The sequence below is a fragment of the Chelonia mydas genome, chromosome 19 (genome assembly GCF_015237465.2).
Source record: "Chelonia mydas isolate rCheMyd1 chromosome 19, rCheMyd1.pri.v2, whole genome shotgun sequence".
Taxonomy (NCBI): Eukaryota; Metazoa; Chordata; order Testudines; family Cheloniidae; genus Chelonia; species Chelonia mydas.
Window position 1 is genome coordinate 12,215,201 of NC_051259.2, and position 25,107 is coordinate 12,240,307.

General features: G+C 49.6%; 1 protein-coding gene across 1 annotated transcript; it reads left to right on the plus strand.

The window, feature by feature from the left end:
- Window positions 1-21,401, plus strand: LOC102937739 (CCN family member 2). The gene is made up of 5 exons (XM_027827217.3): window positions 1-552; window positions 5,905-6,118; window positions 14,738-14,977; window positions 17,987-18,198; window positions 19,241-21,401. Exons 1-5 carry the CDS (start codon window positions 244-246, stop codon window positions 19,550-19,552), a joined length of 1,287 nt encoding a protein of 428 aa, XP_027683018.2. The 5' UTR covers window positions 1-243; the 3' UTR covers window positions 19,553-21,401.
- The last annotated feature ends 3,706 nt before the right edge of the window (window positions 21,402-25,107 follow it).

Sequence of the window (25,107 nt, forward strand, 5' to 3'; positions counted from 1 at the left end):
ACGTATGGTACTGAATGGCTTCTAACAAGGCTAAACTTTCTGTCCCTTCCTCTTGCAAGGGGAAAAGATTAGCCTAACAAAGCTTCACTTATTTAAGAGTACAGCTCTTGTGGCCAAAAGGAAGGTGGAGAGGGGGAGTGGAGGAAGCTGTTTCAGGCTTCATACTTTTAGAATTAAAGAGGGGGTAATAATAAAATCCGAACACAAAGGTATTTTTCCCAAGATTTGATTTCCCCGAGTGGAATGCAGCTGAGTCCCAGACTCAACCAGCAGCCCCGTGACCACCAGGCGCACAGGAATCTGCTAATGTTCTCTGGAATTCGGACACTTTTTGGTTCACCCAGTTTGGGCCGCTCTCCAGCTTGTCACTCAAGTGCAGGGCACACCCCGTCAGGAGGCTATTTAAAGAAGAGCCCGTGTGCAGCATTCTCCAAACAGAGCAGAAAGCCAGCAAGCTGTCAGTCTGAAACCCCACCCCTCTCGCTCAGGATGTGTGACAGCTTTGGGATAATAACCTGGTCTCTGTTCCTTCTCCTCCTTGCGCCTGGCTGGGTATGTACCGTACTGCAGTTGTTTTATTTACTGGAGGAGCTTTGCAGCTTCTTTTTTTGATGCGGGCAGAATGCTTTCAGCAAGCCTAACTGTTACAGCTGTCACCTGCCTCTGACAGCGCCTAGGAGGAGTTAGCTGTTAACTTGGCATCCCAAAGCACTGCGTCGATAAATAACACTCAGAACGGCATGCTGCAGACATACAGTGACCTGTGTAGTGCCCTCTGCCCAAGGATCTCAAAGCACTTCATAAACGTGTGGATGAAGCTCCCCTGTGCTCTCCTGCTATCCCCAATTTACAGGAGGGAAACCCAAGGCACAGAGAGGTCAAGCAACTTAACCGCAGCATTACCTGCCTAATGTGTGGCACTTCTAGGAGGAAAACCCTGATATCTCAGCCATGTGCCCCCCTTCCTGCTAAGAAAAACAGCTGATATTGAAATGCAGCTGTTTGCTTCTGGAAACCGTGAGCTTGAAATCTAAAGGAGAAATTGGATTGGAAGCTCTGTGTGGGGGCAGGGACTGTGTCTCGCTGCGTTTTGTGCAGTACCTGTGGGGGTCTGATTCTGATGGGGCCTTTGGATGTGACCACAATCCAAATGACAGCAACAGGGGCATTATTAATGATGATGATGATTTGTTATTATAGGGCCCGAACTGTATTAATCACCTTGCAGACCAGTAAGGAGACGAGGTCCATGCTGCCAGCTGCTATGGATCTAAATAGATTTTTGTGGCTTATCGCACTGATGTATGCAAAATGCTTTAGGTAGACGAACTCTGTGTATTGATTCTTGCTGGTAGCACCAAAAATGTGCCCCATGATTTCCAAACAGAAAGAATGCTGATCTCTGTACGGAGATGCTTATAATATAATGTTATCAGGGGCTGGGCAGTTTCTGTGCTGAGGGGAAATTAGCAAACTTTTTGGGGCAGGGACTGTCTTTTTCTTCTGTGGTTGTACAGCGCCTTGCGCAATGAGGTCCTGGTCTGTGACCCAGGTTCCTGGGTGTTACAGCAACACACATAATATATAATAATAATAATTAATAAAAACATAGTTTCTGAAACACTTTACAGTCAAACTTTGGTCACAAATTTGATTTATCCAAATGAGATCATGTTCTCAAGCATCTGCTGAGTGCTTTGAAAATGGGACTTTGGACTCCTTTTCTCTTCTTAGCTCTAGGAGGGGAGCAAGGATCTGATTAGAACAGAGGAGCAGGAGCTCCTAGGTCTGCTCCTAGGTCTTGAGGAGGAGTGTTGTCTAGTGGTTAGAGCGGAGTGCTCAGATTCAGGATTCTTTGGCTCTGTTCTCAGCTCTGCCACTGACTTTTGTGACCTTGGGCATGTCACTGCCTCTCTCTGCCTCAGTTTCCCTATCTATGAAAAGGGGATAGCGATTCTTACTTAGCACACAAGGGTGTTGCTTATCAGTGCCTTGAAATCCTGTAATGGAGGGTAAAGCAGTGTTATCCAAACTAATCCAGTGTTAGGACTATTGGAATGATCACACTTTGCCCCCTTTATCCTTGTCATTGTCCGACCATACAAAGAGCATTAACCATACCTGTCTTGCACCTTTCGTCCCAGGCACCCTGGGTGCTTTGTAAACATTTAATTGAGCCTTACAGTACCCTTTCCCACCTCTTTGAATGGGATCATGAGCCAAAAAGCAGGGTTCTTTAAAATAAAGAACCCTTTGTCATTGCCTGCGTTTGCCCTTTCCCTGGTGTTAGAGCCGCTTGGTTCACTGATCTGTCCCAAGATTTCCCTGCTGTCCATGCTGCAGAGCCAGCAGCTGCGGAGATGTGAGTTGGTTTCTCCCACCCCACCCCAGATTCTTCACCAGTGCTAAGAGTTATGTGAAGCAGAAAGAACATTACTCGTCTCTCTTCTTCCAGGTACCTAGGTTCAGCCTGCAGTGCTGGCAGTTAGGAAAATCTTGTTTTGACTTGTAAGCTGAGGAGATGGGACCTGGGAGCCACTGATGGGGAATATATATGCAGCTTGGAGATGTGATTCTGCTAGTCAGCTTTTTGCCCACAACTGCAGCTCAGTCAGCGCTCAGGGCTCCTGGGAGTGGCAGCTTTGCAAATGATGTTTGTGGTGCATGCAAGAGCTGCCAGCAAAACCAGCGCAGGGGAGTCATCTTTTTTGGCTTCTTTTTCTTTTTCAATTCCAGTAGCTCTGATCGATAATATTGGCTCAATTCTGTTTCCACTGAAGTCTGTAGACGTTTGCCACTGACTTCAACAGAAGCAGGATCAGGCCTTTAAAGGGAAGTGGGGCCTCTTCCATTGAAAACTCCAACAGCATGGAACTTTAGGGCCAGCGACTTTTGTGGGTGGGAGGAAGATGAAATGTACATTGCCTGATCCTGGGTTCCTTTTCCACCCACCTCTGCAGCACAACCTGCTAGAAAGGGACTTTGTATTATGCACAGGTCTGTTGCAAAGCCCCTGCTCAGTTCTTTGGGGAAGTTTGGATCTGGAGCTGAACTTCAGACCCTGGGTTCATCTTCTTTGTATCGAGGCAAATTCTAGCAGAAAGAATATGGGCAGGAATGAGGAATTGTCTTCAGGCATGTTGCAGAATAATTCATGCTCGTCGTCTTTTAATATTTCATGAAAGTGGAATAACTAATGGAAGGTGCTTGCGAGGCGACTCCAGGTAGCCACTTCAACCCTGCCCAGTCTATACCAGCTGTTCCCTACCTTACATGGTCCTTGTCTCTGCTCACTGGTGATAGTGGATGAGCCAGAAAAGACTCCAGCTGACTTGCTGCTCTGTAGACTCTGTAAAGCTAGCAGGCAGGGGTGGCCTTACCATGAGGCGAACTGAAGCGTCTGCCTCAGGTGCCAGACAGTGGGTGGGGGGGGGGGGGCACTAGGACCCAGAGTTTCAAAGTTTTGGCCCAAGTGAGGGGGCATGGGGGCCTCATTTGAGCTCCCCACCTCAGATGCGAAAATGTTTTGGGCTTGCCCTGCTAGCAGGAGTTAAAAGACGCAAAACCAGAGCAGATTGGAGTCTGAATACACACTGGGGCCAGGTGTACTGTGAACCAAAGTGAGGTGACATGAGTGGTGTGAAGTCACACAGCAGTTCTGTGGCAGAGCTAGGAAGAGAACTTAGCTTATCTGGGTCTGTGCTGCTGTAGCCACCAGACCATCCTTTCTCTGCAACCCGAGAATGGAAAGTTAACCTGCCTATAAACAAAAAGTAAAACAGAGCAGTTCAGTTTCTCTGTGTGAAGTTGGGAAAGGAGGCAATCAGCACTGACAGTTGCAAGGTCAGGGAATGATTCAAATTCCGTTGGGTTTCATCTCAGATTGTTGTCATTTAAAAAATGACAGACAGACAATTTAAAAAAAATCAGACAGACATTTTGAGAGTGTTTTTTTAAATAGGCTGCTGCCACCACAGTGTTGGAGAATGCCGGCTGCTGCCAACTTTTTCAGTGCACGGACCACATCTTAATATAGATATTGTGGCAGACGCACATCACCCCTATTCATGATCCTCCCCTGTACTCACCTCTCCACCTAGTCTTGATCGAATATCTTGCCCCTTTGGCAACTACAGCAACTGAAAAATAGAGGAAAGCACTGAAATACCGTCAGCTTCTTGTAATGCAGCTTCACAGCTGGAAACAGGGAGGATCCTGCCAGCTCTTGACCGCGATTTGAGAATGGGTGTGTTACAGGCAGTAAGGTGGTGTTAGAGGCTTTATTACAAGAAGATTTTGCACTAGGAGTTTTCAGAGAGAATTAGATTAATTCCTCTTGAATGGGGTAAGACTTGGTGAGGTCTTGTGGGTTACGATTCAGACAAATCCCTGTCCTATACTATACTGTGCTGATTGTTGCAAGAGTATAAAGCAGCTGGCACCTCCTAGCCCCATGTGAGCTTCAGTTAGGACAGTGTTTGGGAACAACAGCCAAAGCAGCTGGAAAAGTTTTACTACTGTTATTGGTCACAAAACAAACCATGCAAGGAAGCTGCTTTACCAACAAGGGCTGGGTATGATACAAGAGCAGATGTGTATGAACTTGGTTGCTTTGTTACTTTACATTGCTATCTCAAAACATGTAAAAAGAAAAGGAGTACTTGTGGCACCTTGGAGACTAACCAATTTATTTGAGCATAAGCTTTCGTGAGCTACAGCTCACTTCATCGGCTGCTACTCTGAAACGTGTCAAAACATGTAGTAAGCTTAGACTGACGCATGCAAATAATACACAAAAATCATTTTCTCACTGCAATTGCAGCCACCTCTGGGGTGGAACATAGCAGATGGCTAGCGATGCACAGAGGCATGACACAGCAAGTAGACATGGGAAGTGAAGAACTACTCCATATCCCTGTTGAAACTACCTAGTGGGAATGTTGGTAGGCAAAATGTAGTTACCCAAGTGGGATTAACACAGTTTTTTTTTTTTTTAATTAAAAGGGGGATCTTTAATGACTGCAAATTTAGCACCTTTAATGACCTTGGTTTCACATCTCATCCAAACCATGCTGTGTACAGCAGCTGGGGGGCTGGTTCCGCACTGGCTCTGGGGGAAGGCTACCACCTACTGTACCACCACCGTCACTTGCAGCCTCCTGGGTTTTCCGAGAGCATTCCCATCCTTCAGACCCAGCCCAACCTTGTTCACCATGTGAAATCAAACAGCAGAAATACTGAAGTGTGGGGTTTTGAAAGGAGGGAAGGGCAACCTGAAGTCCTTTGAGAGGGATGGCATTACTTTTGTAAGGTCCCAAGGAAGGAGGTTACATTAAAGTCCCCAGAAAGGTGGGGCTCACCTCTCAGGGCCTACTTGGAGAGGTAATGTGGCCTTTTGAATATAGCACTGCCCTGGGATTTGGAAAACCTGGGTTCTATTCTTGGCTGTGCTGCTGGGTGACTTTGGGCCAATCCATTCCCCACTCTGTGCCTCAGTTTCCCAATCTGTAAAATGGGAATAATGATGGTGACCTCCTCTGTGGAGTGCTTTGGCACGTACTGATGACAGAGCCAGGTGTGTTGTTGTTGATACAGTCAAAGGGAAGGGGACCGATTCCACAGAGTGGGGAACTCCAAGCATTTGCTCGCCCTGTTAGTGTTTAAAGCTGACCCTGCCTCCTAGGGGGATTCCTCTTTCCTGGACTCCACTTGATTTTAGGGTAAGAGGATTGCTCAACTGGAGCTGCATGGAAGGTCCTTCATGGCACCCAGGCTGGGGAGGGGGAGAGAAAGGTGGGTTTATCCTGCTGGAGCTGGGGCAGCAGATTGATTCACTTTTAATCTCTCCACCTTGCTGGTTTGTGAGAAGAAGGGTCTTATTTTCATGGCTTGTCTGTCCTCTAGGCAGAGCCACAGCCGTGCTCGTACCCATGCCAGTGCCCCTCTGAGCCGCTGCTGTGCCCTGTTGGCACCAGCCACGTGTGGGATGCCTGCGGATGCTGTAAGGTGTGTGCCCAGCAGCTGGGTGAGCTGTGTTCCCTTCAGACACCCTGCGATCACCACAAGGGACTCTACTGCGACTTCTCCAAAATCCACAGAGACGTCGGGATCTGCTTAGGTGAGCAGCTGTGTATCCCTCCAGCGTGAAGCTGCCCTGTCCTGAGGCCCCACAGACCATGGGAGAGCCAGAGGGACATAAGAACCTCCCTTAGGAGGTTCACAATATTGGACCAGACAAGTGCATGGCCAGGAGGAACCATCTGATAGTCTTCTCTGACCTCCTATGTCACAGACCAGACACTAGTTAGACCAAAACATTTCAGTCCTCAGGCAACTAATCCATTGTGAGCCACGGGCAGAGAACAGGAGAGGCCAGGATGCCCCCAATGCTTGAGGCTATTTTGGACCATTATTGTAACGTATTGTTACTTTTGTAATCAGAGCAGAATTCTCTACCCTATCACATTAATGGTAGCATTTTAAATCCATTGTACACACGTGTTCATAGATTCCAAGGCCGGAAGGGACCATTGTGTCATCCAATCTAACCTGCATAGCACAGCCCCCACCCCCCCACCCCCCCGCAGTAATTCCTAGAGCAGAGCTTTTGGAAAAACATCCCATCTCGATTTTAAAGATTGTCAGTGACAGAGAGTCCACCAGGACCCTGGGTAAATTTGTTCCCATGGTTAATTACTCTCACCGTTATAAATTTACACCTTATTTCCAAGCCTTCCTGTGTTCAAAACATTAATAGAAATAGCTAAGAATATCATTTACAAAAGAGTGTGTATGCACCAACTGGCCTCTACACATCCTGATAACTGCAAATGCAAACCTGTTTTCACCAGACCCCTCCTGGAGCGTCTCTCAGCGAAGGCTATTACATCCCTGCCCAATATCAGCGTTTTAGCCAGAGCTATTGTGCCAGTAGGACTGTATAAAAAACAAAAAATCAAGACTTTTTTTTCATAGTGGAGGAAATATATTGTCTCCCTCCCACTTTTCTTTGTTTTCCTCCCCAAAAACTAGTGGCATCATTTTTGGCTCAAACTTTCCAAAAAATTTGCCCTTGGACAGACACCAGGGCTGGAAAATTTCTGCTTGAGGGGTATAAGGTGAGTGAGGGAATATTTTTTATTGGGCCAACGTCTGTTGGTGAGAGAGGCAAACTTTCAAGCTTATACAGAGCTCTTCTTCAGGCTTGGGAAACCTTTCATTTCTCACTTTAAACACACTTTGAGTCAGCTTGAAAGCTTGTCTCTCTCACCAACAGAAGATGGTCCAATAAAAGATATTACCTTACCCACAGGCGCCAATTTTCCAAAGTGCCGGGGGTGCTCGACCCCCAGCTCTGCCCCAGGCCCCGCCCCCACTACACCCCTTTCCCCAAGGCCCCACCCCTACCCTGCCTCTTCCCGCCCAGTTCCGCCCCCTCTCCCAAGTGCGCTGTGTCCTCACTCCTCCCTATTCTCTCCCAGCCTCCTGCACACCGCAAAACAACTGTTTGCAGCAGGTGGGAGGCGCGGGGAGGGAGCGGGAGGCACTGATCCATGGGCCTGCTGTCGGGCAGGAAGCGCTGGGGGTGGGGTGAGGGGGAGCTGTCGGGGGCTGCCAGTGGGTGCTCAGCACCCACTGTTTTTCCCCCGTGGCTGCTATGACCTCACCCACCTTGTCTCTCTAATATCCTGGGACTATCACGGCTACAACAGACTGCCTGAGAGGTAAAAGTTTTGGAAACTTTTAAACGACTGAAAATGGGGTTGTAATAGAAATGCTCACACAACCTTAACTCTAGCTACCATTAGTGCTCCAGCCGCAGTATTTCAGAATTAGTTGGAGTCAATAGAGTTGCAGGTTACTTGTTGCAGCTGCTGTTTTTATTGTGTGCTAATTTTTCACTTGCTTGCAAGGATTCAGATGGCAAGTTTCACTTGCAAACGCCAGTTGTCCTCTTCTTTGATCAGTCTTATTTTCTTTGATCTGTTTAATTTTCTTTCCTCCCCACTTGTTAAATCTCTGGTTGGGCCTTTAGAGGTGAGTGCACATGTTTCTCAGTTTTAATTCACGTGAGTTGATATATCTAACTATTGGTAATAGAAAGATACCACTAACTGTCTCTGGAGTTTGTAGTGTTCTCATAACAACTGGCCTGGTACACCACGTACATAAGCAGAGAAGAAGCAGAACTAGACCCAATGGCTGGAAGTCAAAACTAGACAAATTCAGATTGGAAATAAATTGTAAATGTTTAACAGTGAGGGTTATTAACCACTAGAACAAATTACCAAGAGATGTGGTGGAGTCTCTGTCACTTGAAGTCTTTAATTGAAAATGGGATGTCTTTCTAAAAGCGGTACTCTCGCTCAGCCATAAGATATGGGCTGATGCAGATATCACAGGGTGGACTTCTATGGCCTGTGTTATGCAGGCCAGACAAGATGATCACAATGGTCCCTTCTGACCTTAAAATGGGAAATTAAAATGAGCTGGCAAAAATCTATTGACTTCAGTGGGGCCAGGATTTCAGCCTAGAATCTGTGAGCATCTGTTAGAAAAATGTGCACCCTAGTGGCTTTGACTATTCCTGTCAGAACCATCACATTGATATCTCAGCACATTAGCAGCTGGAGACAGTGAAGAAACTTGAGGAAGGGGTGGGAGATGGAGTGGTGGAGGTGGAAGATGACTTCAGCTACTGGGGACAGTAACTCCTCACTTAACATCCTCCTGCTTATCGTTGTTTCAAAGTTATGTCGCTGCTCCATTAAGGGACATGCTCAGTTAAAGTTGTGCAATGCTCCCTTGTAACGTCGTCTGGCTGCCTGCTCTGTCCACGGCTTGTACGATTCTGTGGAAGAGCAGCGACTTTACGAGGGAGCACTGCACAAGTTCCTCTTCTCCGCCTCCTCCCCCTCCCTCCCCAGCGCTTAGGACTTTCCGGGAGTGGGGGGAGGAGCGGGGACATGGCGTGCTCTGGAGATGAGGTGGAGTGGGGGTGGGAAGAGGTGGGCCTGGAGTGGAGCAGGGACGGGAAGTGGCGGGCCTGGAGCATCCCCCGGCAAAGTCGGCGCCTGTTTTTCTGGGGGGAAGCTGCCATTGCTGCTGCGAAGGTGCTTCCTAGCGTCCTTGCCTGCAGCGGGCTGTGCCTGTGTGGGGTAAGCCAGGGGCGCTTCCCAACCACAGTACAGTACAGTACTGTACAGTAAATAATGCCTTTTGTCTGCCGCCCCAAAATTTCCTTGGAACCTAACCCCCCACATTTACATTAAATCTTATGGGAAAATTGGATTAGTTTAACATCGTTTCACTTAAAGTTGCATTTTTCAGGAACATAACTACAATGTTAAGTGAGGAGTTACTGTATTGGATAGAGAGAAGAGGGGAGAGTGTGAGAGGCTGGAGAAGAGAAGTTTACAGGAATCCAGATGAGGGAGAACTACGGTTTTGGCAGTGGGGACAGGGGAAGGAAAAAGGAGATTCTAAGAATATTAGAAGGAGAACCATCACAATTTGGTACCCGCCTGGGCATGAGGGGAAAAGGAGAGGGGGAAGTCAAAGAGGATAAGGATTATTAACCGTGTGCACAACACTTTGTGCATAAATCACAACTAGAGGGAATTCCTTCCCCAACGAGCTTAAAGCTGAAAATACAGATACATAGACGGGAGTCCCCAGGAAATCCAGAGGTGGGAACATTTCATGGTCAGGAGGCTTATTTGTGTAGTGTATGGATCTTTAAGTGTGTGGCGATTGCACATCGGTATGTCCATCTCCGAACACCGGCTTCCAGGTTCCAAGACTTCTGTACTCTGCCACAGAATATTACAGGCTTTAAATGTGCAATCGCCACACACAGTTTGTGCCTACATCTCATATAAAGGGAGGAAAGCCCTGGTCCACAGGCAAGGATGACCACAGGTTCACTAGACCACAGGTTCCCTAGACCCAGCAAGTGGCAGGGATCCATGTGTCTGACCGCACATCAACCAGAACTACGTGCTCCACAGCAGAGAAAGGAATTCAAGAAAGAGGCGACACTCTCATCTGAGTAGGAAGTACCCCCCTTACGTGAACGAGCCCATCAGGAACACATGACAAGACGGACTGTGATTCATACATCTTCTCAGAATGCTGTGTACTGCAGGGCTTGAATGCTCTGTGCTGGGTTAGTGTTAAAATCAACCGTACAAACATGAGGCTGGAAATTGACACCCAGGGCTGCAGCGTGTGTAACTTCTGGAAAGATGGACCCCGGGAAACATTGCACGAAGATAAACTGCTGTAGTGCTCGCACTGGGTAGCCAAGGCAAGAAGGGTTTCAGGATGCCTTTCGATTAATGCTGCAAAGACAGGCTGCTTGTTTGGTGCTACTGTTCGTTCTCACCGAGGGAATTGGTCCCCTTACCTGGTTCAGTGGTAAAGCTGTATTGTATCATTGTGCAGCACATATGAGGGAGGCTGGGCTTGTGGCTACGACAGTGGTTTGTGCCTTTTTTTGCAGATTTATGATTTATAAGGATGATTTTTTCTTTAAATTAGGGGCTGGGTCTACTAGTTCTCCTTAGCTTAGAAATATCTGGAACATTAAGTCTAATGTTCCTTGGCTTTGCTGGAGAACTTCTTGGAAGTCTCTGCCATGGACTGGAAGATTTCTCAGCCCTCCGTTGAAGGGTTGGTATGGTCAATCTTTTAAAAAGAGCACATTTCTCCCAAGTGTCTTCCAAACCTTTGAGTTGAATAGACATCAACAAATAGAAAACCAGCAGCTTTAAATAGTTAGGAGGGAAAGTGAGATTTTGATTGGATTGGGTTTCACTTGCATGATATCTGACGTCACAATCCTGCCAAGTCTCCAGTCACACAGGTTCTTTCAGGAAAATCAGGGACCGCTTGTGTGGACTGGTCCAGGCTGAGGTTGATGGTGGGATGGAAATTGTTGAAATCCTGGTGGAATTCCTCAAGGGCTTCTTTTCCATGGGTCCAGATGATGAAGATGTCATCAATGTAGTGCAAGTAGAGTAGGGGCATTAGGGGACGAGAGCTGAGGAAGCGTTGTTCTAAGTCAGTCATAAAAATGTTGGCATACTGTGGGGGCCATGCGGGTACCCATAGCAGTGCTGCTGATTTGAAGGTATACATTGTCCCCAAATGTGAAATAGTTATGGGTGAGGACAAAGTCACAAAGTTCAGCCACCAGGTTAGCCATGACATTATCGGGGATACTGTTCCTGACGGCTTGTAGTCCATCTTTGTGTGGAATGTTGGTGTAGAGGGCTTCTACATCCATAGTGGCCAGGATGGTGTTTTCAGGAAGATCACCGATGGATTGTAGTTTCCTCAGGAAGTCAGTGGTTTCTTGAAGATAGCTGGGAGTGCTGGTAGCGTAGGGCCTGAGGAGGGAGTCTACATAGCCAGACAATCCTGCTGTCAGGGTGCCGATGCCTGAGATGATGGGGCGCCCAGGATTTCCAGGTTTATGGATCTTGGGAAGCAGATAGAATACCCCTGGTTGGGGTTCTAGGCATGAGTCTGCACAGATCTGTTCCTGTGCTTTTTCAGGGAGTTTCTTGAGCAGATGGTGTAGTTTCTTTTGGTAATCCTCAGTGGGATCAGAGGATGATGGCCTGCAGAATGTGGAGTTAGAGAGCTGCCTATCAGTCTCTTGTTCATATTCCAACTTATTCATGATGATGACAGCACCTCCTTTGTCAGCCTTTTTGATTATGATGTCAGAGTTGTTCCTGAGGCTGTGGATGGCATTGCATTCCGCACGGCTGAGGTTATGGGGCAAGTGATGCTGCTTTTCCACCATTTCAGCCCGTGCACGTCGACGGAAGCATTCTATGTAGAAGTCAAGTTAATTTCCGTCCCACCATCAACCTCAGCCTCGACCAATCCACACAAGCGGTCCATTTCCTGGACACTACTGTGCTAATAAGTGATGGTCACATAAACACCACCCTATACCGGAAACCTACTGACCGCTATACTTACCTACATGCCTCCAGCTTCCATCCAGGACATACCACACGATCCATTGTCTATAGCCAAGCTCTACGATACAACCGCATTTGTTCCAATCCCTCAGACAGAGACAAACACCTACAAGATCTCTATCAAGCGTTCTTACAACTACAGTACCCACCTGCTGAAGTGAAGAAACAGATTGACAGAGCCAGAAGAGTACCCAGAAGTCACCTACTACAGGATAGGCCCACCAAAGAAAATAACAGAACGCCACTAGCCATCACCTTCAGCCCCCAACTAAAACCTCTCCAGTGCATCATCAAAGATTTACAACCTATCCTGAAAAACGATCCCTCACTCTCACAGATCTTGGGAGACAGACCAGTCCTCGCTTACAGACAGCCCCCGAACCTGAAGCAAATACACACCAGCAACCACACACCACACAACAAAAACACTAACCCAGGAACCTATCCTTGCAACAAAGCCCGATGCCAACTCTGTCCACATATTTATTCAGGTGACACCATCATAGGACCGAATCACATTAGCCACGCCATCAGGGGCTCGTTCACCTGCACATTTACCAATGTGATATATGCCATCATGTGCCAGCAATGCCCCTCTGCCATGTACATTGGCCAAACTGGACAGTCTCTATGCAAAAGAATCAATGGACACAATGGAATCAATGGACATTTCAAGTTGCAATGGGGGAGGTTTAGATTGGATATTAGGAAAAACTTTTTCACTAAGAGGGTGGTGAAACACTGGAATGCGTTACCTAGGGAGGTGGTAGAATCTCCTTCCTTAGAGGTTTTTAAGGTCAGGCTTGACAAAGCCCTGGCTGGGATGATTTAACTGGGAATTGGTCCTGCTTCGAGCAGGGGGTTGGACTAGATGACCTTCTGGGGTCCCTTCCAACCCTGATATTCTATGATTCTATGATTCTATGACACAAATCTGACATCAGGAATCATAACATTCAAAAACCGGTAGGAGAACACTTCAACCTCTGTGGCCTCTCAGTAAAAGATTTAAGGGTGGCAATTTTGCAACAGAAAAGCTTCAAAAACAGACTCCAAGGAGAAACTGCTGAGCTTGAATTAATATTCAAACCAGATACCATTAACTTGGGTTTGAATAGAGACTGGGAGTGGCTGGGTCATTACACATATTGAATCTATTACCCCACGTTAAGTATCCTCACACCTTCTTGTCAACTATCTAAATGGGCCATCTTGATTATCACTACAAAAGTTTTTTTTCTTCTGCTGATAATAGCTCATCTTAACTAATTAGCCTCTCACAGTTTGTATGGTAACTTCCAACTTATCTGTATGTGTGTGTATATATATATATATGTCTTACTATATGTTCCATTCTATGCATCCGATGAAGTGAGCTGTAGCTCACGAAAGCTTATGCTCAAATAAATTTGTTAGTCTCTAAGGTGACACAAGTCCTCCTTTTCTTTTTACAAGTATCCCTGTTCTTTTTGTGGATACAGACTAACATGGCTGCTACTCTGAAACCAGGTTAGAATTGTCCTTTTCCCAGATCCATCTCTGAAAGAAGCAGGTTAGTGAGGATCAGCCAGAGCTGCCCTCGCAGCAAAGAGTTTGATACGATCACTGTGAGCTGGATTGTGAACCACTTGGTCACGCTGCCGAGCAGTTATTTGTTTGCATTACGGTAGCACCGAGCAGCCCCAGTCATGGAGCAGGACCCCAGAGTGCTAGGCCCTGTGTACCCCAGGGGTGTAACTCACATGAATAGTCTTGTCAATGGGGTTCACAACCTGGCCCAAAGCGATGGAGCAAAACCAAGGTACTGGATCCAAACTACCCAGAACTTCGGGGTGTTTGAGATCTGGCCTTGAGCCCATCCCTACTCAAATACTGCCGTACTACGTGAGGGGACCCGCTCTCTGCCACAGAGAGCTCCAGGCAATAGCTCTTCCTCCGGGGATTTATAAGGCCTCAGACTAGCTCTGCACACAGGAGCTGTCAGCCAGCTTCTTCACTGCTTCTCATGATTCCTGGAGCCTCCAGTTTATTCTTGCCTGGGCACTCACCCAGTCCGGTAGATCTCGATGCTGTGGTCAGTCCTGCAGGGTGCTAGTGCCCCCTGCTGTAACCTAAAACGACAGTCAGCACCTCGTGCTTCTGCAGCACTGTCCATCCAAAGCATTTACTGGACTGTAGCAACAGAGGATTGGACCAGACCTCAAGGTCCCCTAGTCCATCCCCCACACCAGCCTTTTTACCAGGATTTTACCAGCCTGTCTCAGACGTGGGGGTTTGAGTAGAGCTGCACCGGAAATGACCCCTGTGCATTACTGGCTTGCTCGATGGGTTTGTGAACAGAGAGGTCACACCCCACCCTCCTCATTTTTGGATGGGGGCTCAGTTCGCTGCAGGTGAAACTGCCCTTGTCCAGCCATGCCAATTCAATTAGAAGGGCTTGCTTACCCTGAGGGGAGGGGCGCAGCCTGGTCCCTGGTGAACTCAGGCTCCCCTGGGACAGGCACTCAAGGAAAAGACTCTAAACTGGAGGCTTGGGACCCCAGATGCCTGTGGGAAGATCAAGTTACACCCCCAGGAGTCATAGATCTCAGCCCAAGGAAGCTGATGTTCACATGCTTTGATTTCTGGTTACCATGCAGTCCCCTAGAGGAAGAGGCCTGGCCCTCAGCACCTGGATCATTTCTGCTGAATCATTCCATCAACTCTCCCCCCTTGTCCCCCATCATCTCTCCCTACAGCCCATGAGGGGGCGACCTGTGACCTGCTGGGAAAGATCTATCACAACGGTGAGAGCTTCCAGCCCACCTGCAAGCTGCAATGCATCTGCATGGACGGCGCCATCGGCTGCATCCCCCTGTGCTCCGACGACCTGCGGCTCCCCTCTCTGGACTGCCCGAACCCCCGCTGGGTCAAACTCCCAACCCAGTGCTGTGAGGAGTGGATCTGTCAAGGGGGCAGCCAGGAAACAGCCCTGGCAGGTGAGCAGAGCGACAAGGTGGGGGTGGGAATATCTTTTACTGGACCAGCTTCTGTTGGTGAGGGCGACCAGCTTTTGAGCCACACAGAGCTCTTCCTCAGGAAGTCTGGGAAAGGAACTCCCAGCCTCACAGGAGTTTTCAAGGGACCGTTCAAGGCAGGGTGCCTCTGCAGTCATAGGACAGCAAGGGGGGTAAAGTAGGTTACAGCTGGTTGTAATAAGCCAGGTGTGGCCAAACTTACTGACCCTCTGAGCTGCATATCTTCAGACGTTCGAGAGCCGGGTTGCGCTTGCCGAGGGCTTCAGCCCTGAAGGAGGTGCCTGCTGGGAGGGGGGGTCTCAGGGCTTCAGCCCTGTGGGAGGTGCATGCCAGGGCTTGATGCTGAAACCTTGCTCCTGCTGAGGTCCCAAGCCCCGGCAGGTGTACCTGGTGGGGCTGAAGCCCCAAGACCCCCCTCCCCGCTGGGGAGAAGCCAGAAGCAACACATTGGTGAAAGGGTTATGTGGGGTAATGTGCATGACAGGTGTTTGTCTAATCTGCTCTTAAAAATCTCCAGTGACAGAGATTCCACAACCTCCCTAGGCAATTAATTCCAGTGCTTAATTTATTCAGTGTCTAACCTGACAGTTAGGAAGTTACCTCCCTTGCTGCAATTTTAGCCCATTGCTTCTGGTCCTATCCTCAGAGGTTAAGAAGAACAATTTTTCTCCCTCTTCCTTCTAACAACCGTTTATGTACTTGAAAACTGTGACCATGTCCCCTCTCAGTCTTCTGTGCTCCAGACTAAACAAACCCAATATTTTCAAAGTTATGAATTTAAGGCCCCAGGCTCGTCTTTTGAAGGCGTTGTGCAGGTTTCCTTTGCAGACAAGGACTGAGGGGTCAGTTACGGAGTGATTGCTTTGTGAGAAGTGTTCGCCCACCGGTCTTAGGGTGTTTTTATTTTTTATTCTTTTCCTGTGTGAGGTTATTAGAGGATTGGGCCAAAAGAAATCTGATGAGGTTCAACAAGGACAAGTGCAGAGTCCTGCACTTAGGACGGAAGAATCCCAGGCACCGCTACAGACTAGGGACCGAATGGCTCGGTAGCGGTTCTGCAGAAAAGGACCTAGGGGTTACAGTGGAGGAGAAGCTGGATATGAGTCAACAGTGTACCCTTGTGGCCAAGAAGGCCAATGGCATTTTGGGATGTATAAGTAGGGGCATTGCCAGCAGATCGAGGGACGTGATCGTTCCCCTCTATTCGACATTGGTGAGGCCTCATGTGGAGTACTGTGTCCAGTTTTGGGCCCCACACTACAAGAAGGATGTGGAAAAATTGGAAAGAGTCCAGCGGAGGGCAACAAAAATGATTAGGGGACTGGAACACATGACTTATGAGGAGAGGCTGAGGGAACTGGGGATGTTTAGTCTGCGGAAGAGGAGAATGAGGGGGGATTTGATAGCTGCTTTCAACTACCTGAAAGGGGGTTCCAAAGAGGATGGATCTAGACTGTTCTCAGAGGTAGCGGATCACAGAACAAGGAGTAATGGTCTCAAGTTGCAGTGGGGGAGATTTAGGTTGGATATTGGGAAAAACTTTTTCACTAGGAGGGTGGTGAAGCACTGGAAAGCGTTACCTAGGGAGGTGGTGGAATCTCCTTCCTTAGAGGTTTTTAAGGTCAGGCTTGACAAAGCCCTGGCTGGGATGCTTTAGTTGGGGATTGGTCCTGCTTTGAGCAGGGGGTTGGACTAGATGACCTCCTGAGGTCCCTTCCAACCCTGATATTCTATGATTCTATGATTTGAGAGCTCAGTGATTGTCTGGTTTCACCCACACAGTTGTTATTGGGGCATGTAGTGCACTGGCTGAGGTACCCCACATGTTGTAATAGGCATGTGTGGGAGCCATGGATCTCGAAAGGTGTGTTGTGGGGGGGTGTTGATCATGGTAGCCGTGGAGATACATCTGCAGGTTTTGCATCTGTTGTTTTGACAGGGTCTGGTGCCGCTTTGAGTTGGTGGGTCCTGGTCTGTTGGGAGCTCGGTGAGGTTGGGGGTTGTTTTGAGGGTCAGAAGAGGGGGTTCTGGAAAGATTTCTTTCAGGACGGAGTCCCCACAGAGTATGGATAGTAGTTGTTTGATACCCTGTACGGGTTCCATTGTGGGGTGGTCGGTGACAACTAAGGGTGTGTGGTTGGAGGTTTTAGTGATTGGCAGGTGAGTGACAGACAGATGAGGGTGCAGCCGATTGCACTCTCAGGGAAGAGCTATTAGCTGGAAAATAGATAGCGGCCCAAAGCCCTGAAGTTAGTGCCAAACTTGCCCATAGTTTGGGATATTCAGATCTGGGGCTTTCTCTAGAAACCAGTGATTAGCCAGTAGAAAGGTGAGTTCCCTCCCCTCGATCAGGACTGTGGAGTGGTGATGAGTGGCAAAGGGATGGGTGACCAGTTCTGCACCAGGAGCTGGTTCCATGTGAGTTCCTGTAGTAACAGAGGGGAAAGAAGCTACTGTATCAGCAGGGCCTGGGGAGGAAGATTGAGGGGGCAGAACTGAACTAGCCACATTGGATCTGGCCGGTCTACTTTGAGTAACAACTAATCTTCTCTGGCCGGAGCTAGGACCGTTGGCAAAGTCTTGTGGAAGAGGCAGGTGCTGCTGCTGACTCTGCTGCTCCTGTTTTGTGGCTACAGGGCATCCGAATGGTGCCTTTTATGACCACCAGAAAGGGGGGAAAGGTTCAGACATCATCCAGTTACCAAATCAGATCTAGGTTTACACTCACTGGAGCTGACAGAAGCGGGGAAAGGAGACCAGATCCTGCTCACCCTCCTAGTGAAAGGGCAAACAGCTCTGGCAGGGCCTCATTTACTGCACCTCCTGTCCCATCGCTGGAGAGCAAGGCAGCACCAGCTTGTGAGCTGCCCAGCAGAGCAAGGCCGCAGATATTCACTTGCTTTGCATCTGGCCATGTGCCTTGTGCCACGTCCCTGAACGCTCTCTTGTGTCCCTCTTGACCTGGGTCAGTTTACAGGGAGAACCCAGCGCCCAGGCCTGAGCTGAACGACCTCCAGGAGAACTGCGTAGTCCAGACCACCGAATGGAGTGCCTGCTCCAAGAGCTGTGGGATGGGCATCTCCACCCGCGTCACCAATGACAACCCCCAGTGCCGCCTGGAGAAGGAGAGCCGGCTCTGCATGGTCCGGCCCTGTGACTTCCCCAGGGAGAAGATCATCAAGGTACTGTCTGCTGGTGGAAGCTGGGAGCAGGGGCCACCAGCGTCTGAGCGACTAGACGGGGCAGGAGCAGGGCTGGAGTGGGTAGGACAAAGCAGGATGAGGCTGACTACACAGCGGTCAATTCCCTGCCATCGCAGAGGCCTTGGGCATGGGTAGCACCGCAGTTCTGTGTGCCTGGGACACCCATCAGTTTGATCCAGGTCAGACTAGATGGCCTAATTGTCCCTTCTGGCCTTAACAATCTATGAAACTATGAGTACATGCTCAGGAGGCCACCAGCTCATTCCCCAAGTTGCTGGTCATGGCACACCCATCCTGGCTAACATTCAAAGGCCCAGTTCAGCCCTGGCATAGGCAGGTGCCACTTCTATTGATCCAGAGGGCCTGGGCCGGGGATGCTCACTCTGCAGGATCATCAACCACATTACTAGACGTAGCCTCACCCCTCCAGCCCTAAAAGCCTAGAGGACGTTTGGAACATCAGTTCCCCCGAATACTGCATCTCATACAGGGCCCAATCCAGAAAGGTGCTGAGCATCGTCCACTTCCATTGATATCAGTGGGAACTGAGCGCTGGCTCCTGGCAGAATCAGGTCATGTAGCTAGAGCTGGTCAAACACTTTATACCTATCTATCTATATCTAGATCTATATCCAGTGAAAACTGGTGTTTGGGTTCAATCAAAGCGATTCACCAAAGTGTTCTGAGCTCTTTGAAAATCCCCATTTTTCCTCCAATTTTTTTAAATGTTGGAAATATGTTAAAAAATTTCCCCCCCTCATTTTGGTGGGAAAAATCCCACTTCTCGCTTTTTAAAACGGTTTCCCCACCGCTACGTTTCATTGCTTTATTTTTCCCCAATAGAGCCGGCGACACTGAAACAAAAAAATGTTTCCACAAACAGTGAATTTCAACCCAAATGAAACCACTTGTATTTCCTCTGAGGGTTTTTCTACCCCCCGCACCCCCACAGGTGCCTTTTTCCATAGTGCGATCCCGTCCTGCTGTGTTAACCTTCTCCTTCCTGCTGCTCTCTCCCCAGAAAGGAAAGAAGTGTGTGCGGACCCCAAAGTCCCGCCGGGGAATCCGCTTTGAGTTCTCGGGCTGCACCAGCGCCCGCTCTTACTGGCCCAAGTTCTGCGGTAGCTGCACAGACGGCCGCTGCTGCACACCCCACACCACCACCACTGCAGAGGTGGAGTTCAGGTGCCCGGAGGGGGACTTCTTCCAGCGTAAGATAATGTTCATCAAGACGTGCTCCTGCCACCATGACTGCCCCAGAGACAACGATATCTTCCTGGCTACCTACCGCAGAAGGATGACTGGTGACCATGTCAAGATACAGAGGCAGTAGCCCCTCCTCTCCCTGGTCAAGCCAATGCGTTGAGTGCTCTCAAGTCCCTGCAGAGCTGGTTCCTTTTGAGGATGCTGAGGCAGAAAGAGGCGAGCCTGGAAACAGAGATGGGCCTGGACTGAAATCCTGATCCAAATTCCCCAGACTTTGAGGCAGTTTGGATCGGGATCTAAGCCTTGTGGTCCAGGCCCATTTCTAGCTGAAAGTGCAGTGGGTGAGCAATTCCTTAAAGCCCCTGCGGTGCCGGTACCTGGCAGCAAATCCAGGGCAGCAGGCAAAGGAGAGGTCCAAGAAGTCTGAATGTGCATCAGTGTGCTAGGCCTGTTTCCCATTAAACAACACACTAGGGCCCTGGTGCATAGGCATCTATCTTTTTGCAATGCATCCCTGTAAATGAAAGTAGTCCTGGCCCAGTGATGAGTTAGTGCTGTGGTTGTCAGTTACTCTTGACTTATTGACACCTGCCATGTCTTGGTGCTGTTTGACAAATTCTCTTTCCCTGCTCAGTGCCCCTGTTTGATACCCTATGTCTCAGAGCAGTCAGCAGCTCGAGAGCCCTGTGCATCCACTGCGCGTCTCTGACATTAGCCATTTTTCAAAAGCCATATGACCCTGCATGTGCCCTGGGGTCTACTGAGAACGGGAGAGAGAGAGTTACAAGGGAAACGATGAGTTGGCCAGCAGGTTCCATTGCAAGAGACCTAACATTGCTGTGTGGCTTTCTTTGGAAAATCCAAACCCAGTATGAGGCATCTCTGTAGATGATGGGGCTGTGGTGGGCTGTCACTAAGTTTCAGTTGTAGAGTCTTTATTCCTGGTGGTGTGTGAACAGGAAGAACCCAGCTCAGGTCAGATCCCAGGGAGAGTTTGAGGTGCTGGAAGGAAAAAAAAACAATCTTTAACTAAACTGAGCAGATTTGACCTGAAGTTATTGAGACAACAACAAGAAAAACTCTGACTGGGGCCCTGTGTGTCAGTCATGGGATGCATCCCTTGCCGCAGAACTATGCTTCATAATCTCAGCTTCCAGTAGAGAAAATTTTTGCTAGTCCTCACAATTGCAAACAAAAATCTTACAATTGTAGCCCAAGTATAACCAGTGCAGGAGTATCTACCAGAGTGTGCAACCAGCCTGCAGCAATAGGTTTGAGAGGTGTGAACTCAGTGGGATGTTAACTCTGAAGACTAATGATGGTCCAAATATCAACATTACTATTTAATGCCTGCTCATTTTAGCAGAAACATCCAGCTAATGGGCTGATCCCACCATTTCTAAGTGCCCTTTGTCTCCATTCTTTAATTCATCTGAAGCTGGGACAGAATTTCTACCAGAATGATGCAGAATCAAGTGGCCTTGCTGCAGAACTAAGGTCCAGCCAACTGCAGAGGCTGGGACTGTGCCTATGCTGCCATCCATAGCGGTATTTCAGAACAGAGCTTCCTTTCAAATAACATTCCAGGCAGTTAGTTAATGCCGCCCTTCGCTTATAGGCTTCAAAGCATCATCTCTGACTTGGCCACTGAAATGCCCGGGGTATAAAGCATCACCCCTTTTTCCCCATCCCTGAACAGCTGCAGCAGCATCGCTCCCATCACAGCTGCTCCTGGAGCTTTGGCCTCCTGTTGTTTGTGTTGGGATTCAAACTGTAAGTGGTCTTTGTACCGTTATTGTGTTGCTATCTGTCAAACAGCCATACTGTAAACTCCCCAGCCCCCACCTCTTTCGTGCAGTTCTTCTGGGTTGGTGGCTGTTCTTCCTCTTGGCTGCTTGGCTTCAGAGTGTAAAACTAAATGATGGTTGCACTTTACCTGATAACAATAAATGTCTCTTTGTTTTGTATATAACTCACCCACCTGAACTCCTCTGTGGATGAATGGCCCCCGGAGGGCCACTGGCAGCATAGTAGGGGATGTGTCAAAGCAGCGAGTTGAGAGGAGCTCCCTTCTGAACAGGGGCAAGTCTCAGCTGTATGACCAATCACCGGCCATTTTCATACCCAAGGATCTCTGCCACTGGTCCGTGTTGGAGTCCTCAGAGCCCCAGGATCTTTGCCGTTGGTCCGTGCTGGAGTCCTCTAAACAGATTAATTCCTCTTCCCCCCCCCCGCCCCGCCCCAAGGAATGCTGCCAGTAAGTCATGTCCATCCAATATCTCACTGACTCTAAATAAGAGGCAGGGAGACCCAGGCTGCCTGGCTGAGTGAACCAGCCCCTGGATCTGGGGGTCAGGAGACACGATTTTGGTCCCAGCTCTGCAACTCACTGGGGTATGTGACTTTGGGCAAATCGCTTCATCTCACTGAGCCTCTGGTCCTGCCTCGGCAAGGACAGGGCCTGGCATGATCCCCGCTGACGTGGATAGCACAGTGCATGTGCAGAGAGGTGCCGGCCTGTGCCCCCAGCCCCCAAGGCCAAGGTGATGCTCGTGCTATGCTAGCATCCTATCGTGCAAGTGTGTGTGAGACAAGATTCAGTTGGGTGCCAGCCCTGCGGTGCACACGGAGGCAGCTATTTGCCAGACATGCTTCCTGCAGTGTTTAATACTGGGATGAAAATGAACCTGGGAGCAGATGTGGCCAGAAGTCAAGGTGTAGAGGGGGAGTTTTATGGGGGCTTTGCAGCTTGCGAATGATAGTCACTATCTCATCGTATTATCCAAAGGCGGTTCTCCCCTGCACCTCCACTCTCTTTTAATACTTACAGGAACAATTTACCAGAGGTCATGTGGGTGAACCTTGCATGATGCTGGCTGGGACAGAGGAAAGGTCCTTTCCTGTCCTATAAGCTTTGCTCTCCCCCATCTCTTTTGGGGGAAGGCTCTGCAGCTACGGCCCCTTTGGAGACAGGACAAGTAAGCTGGCAGCGGGGACAAATCCCCCACCTCCCTGATTTACTGTGTATAACCAGGCCCGATTTCCTTCTCGCTCTGGCTGGTTTTACACCATCCACTTCCATCGATTCCCAGGGGGCCGCTCCTCATTCACGCCAGCCTAAGGGAGAGCAGAATTGTAACGTTCTCTGGCAAGGTGAGGCACACCGACTCCAGACACTCCCAGAGTTCAGGGATGTTTAGAGTTAGATCTGGCCCAGGCGGCTGATCCTGTGAATCACCCATTGCTGAGTGTGGGGAGGGGGACCCCTTCCCAATCCATGTCCCACCAGACCCTGTCTGTGTACCCTTCCCTCTCTGTGCCTCTGCAACTGTCTAATGCCAGCCTCACAATCCCACACTGCACTGCTACCTCCATCCCATCGCCAAGCTGTCTGCTCCTAGGGCAGCGTCGTCGGAGAGAGGGAGAAAAGTTGGGAGGGGAGATCAGGAGCTGCTGCTTCTGGCACATTCCCCCGCTCCCCACCCCTAAGTACCAGAGAAGTCGAACAATAATCTGGCATTTTCTTATAGTGGTTCCCAAAGCACGTTGGAAGCAGGAATTTCTTCACCCACCCTGGCATGCCACCCCTTCGAGAGTGGACCGTAGCAGGTGTTCAGTCGTGCAGAGCAGCTTGCACACTAGCACAGGGCAGGAAGGAGAGGTGCGGGAGGGCGGGGGGGATAGAGGGAAGCAGATCAGATCATCCGTGCTGAAATCTGGCCAGGACGCTGGGACGTGCCCACGGATCTTGTTGGACGTGCCCACGGATCTTTAATGACCACGAGTAGTTGCAGCCTGTGTCATCCCTGAGCTAGAGTCAAGGAGCAATACGCTGGTGGCTCCTGGCTGCCGGCGACATGGGGGCAGGTGAGGAGCTTGTCTCTGTTCTCAGTGGGCGTGGGGCACCACACGCAGAGACCGCCAGGGGGCACCAATACATGACGTGACAGAAATTGGCATGTGATTTGGGGCTCCCAGAAACAAGCCCCACACCCCAGCAAGGGGAAGACAGGTGAGGAGGATGGAGGAGGAAGACAGAGGAATGGAGAGGGGGCCGGCTCACTGGGAAAGGGGTGAGTGGCCCGCTTTCAGTATAGGGCCTCTAAGAACCCAAGTCTGGAGTCACTCCTCATAATAAAAAAAACCCGTAGAGACTAACAAATTTATTTGGTCATATGCTTTCGTGGGCTTATACCCAAATACATTTGTTATTCCCTAAGGTGCCACAAGTCCTCCTCGTTTTTTTTGCTGATACAGACTAACACGGCTCCCACTCTGAAACTCCTCATAACGTCCATGAGTTCTCGTTCTCTGTTGTGTACAGTCAGTGGCCACTAGGTGGCAGCAGGCACCTCACTAGCCGGGACTCGGGTTCTCCTGGTGCGTGGGGGGCTGAGATGGGGGACACGGCTCCTTCGTGTGGCTGCCACCTAGCGAGCCTTCCCGATTCCGAAGTCAGATTTCAGATGAGATGCCCCCTTTGAATGCGCTGCAGCCTGCGGCCTGAACCCCAGGGCGGTTCTGGAGGGCTGGCAAGGGGTTAAATAGTCCGCTGTAGCTCCGGTGTCAGCTTCTTTAGCGACAGGTACAGCCCCCAATAATGGAGATGCCTTCACTCTGGAGCAAAATGGGAGTGGTATATGAGTGCACGCTCACAGGGCAGCCCAACGCCTGGGCTTGTCTACACAGGGGAGTTATTCTGGAACAAGGTAGGGTGTGAACTTAAAGTGCTGGAGCTATTCCGTAGTACGAGTGTCCACGCCAGGGGATTATTCTGGTCAATATCCCCATGTCGAAAAGCCCCCAGCTTCCCCCCGCAGGTTTTACCAGGGGTACTGAGGTGCTCAGCTCCCTGGCTTGGACTGGAGTGGAACATGCACATGGGACGTGTCCTTGGGGCCAGCTGTGAACTGAGGGCTCCCGCCCTCACTTACCTCGGTGACTTTATCACTTTAGCCCAAACCACCTCCTTACTGCGTGTGTGGGGTGATATTCTGGGTGTGTCGCCAGGGCTCTGGCTGGCTTGGCTGGGGATAAGAGAGCTGACGGAGCGGCTAGGCATTCTCCACTGTGCTCTTCGCCCTGCAGAGCAGGTCCCTTATCAGCCTGCCACACCCGTCCGCTGGGACGGTATCACTGTCAGTTGCAGCCCGCAGCTCAGTGGAGCTGAAAACAGGCTCTGGGCTCTTTCCTTGGTCCTCCACCGGGGCGCCTGGGGGATGGAGCTGTGCAAACATTAGTAAAGGCTCCTGCAGCTGCCCCTCAAGGCAAGCTGCCCTCGGCTCTGTCAGCCTGGCCAAAGGTGGGGCTGAGTGTTTGCATACCCCATACAGGAGGGAGATAGATAACTGGACTCCACTGGCTCCTAAGGCTTTAATAATAATAACGAATGCTACGTATCACATACATAGAGCTCTGCATGCCCGAAGTACTAACTAGCAACACTCCTGCCCCTTGGAATATAGGGAAATATACCCAGGTCTCAGACAAGGCACCTGTAATGATGCTATGGTAAGCAGGGCTGTACAGTGCTGGCTATTCTGTCTGCATCCTCTGAGCTCTGCTGGATGGAATCTGAACGGCTCAGTGGTGTGCCATAGACCCTATACTGCTGGTAGCTTGTGGAGAATCTCTGTTAGCTCCAGTTCTAGCCATGCTGCCATTGTGAAGTTCCAAGTAGCT

What these genes read in the sequence shown, in the direction of transcription:
- LOC102937739 (XM_027827217.3), top strand. Translation starts at nt 244, where the DNA reads ATGCAGCTGAGTCCCAGACTCAACCAGCAGCCCCGTGACCACCAGGCG. An exon ending in TCCTCCTTGCGCCTGGCTGG is followed by an intron (nt 553 to 5,904) that starts GTATGTACCGTA and finishes TCTGTCCTCTAG; the next exon opens with GCAGAGCCACAGCCGTGCTC. An exon ending in CCAGGAAACAGCCCTGGCAG is followed by an intron (nt 14,978 to 17,986) that starts GTGAGCAGAGCG and finishes GACCTGGGTCAG; the next exon opens with TTTACAGGGAGAACCCAGCG.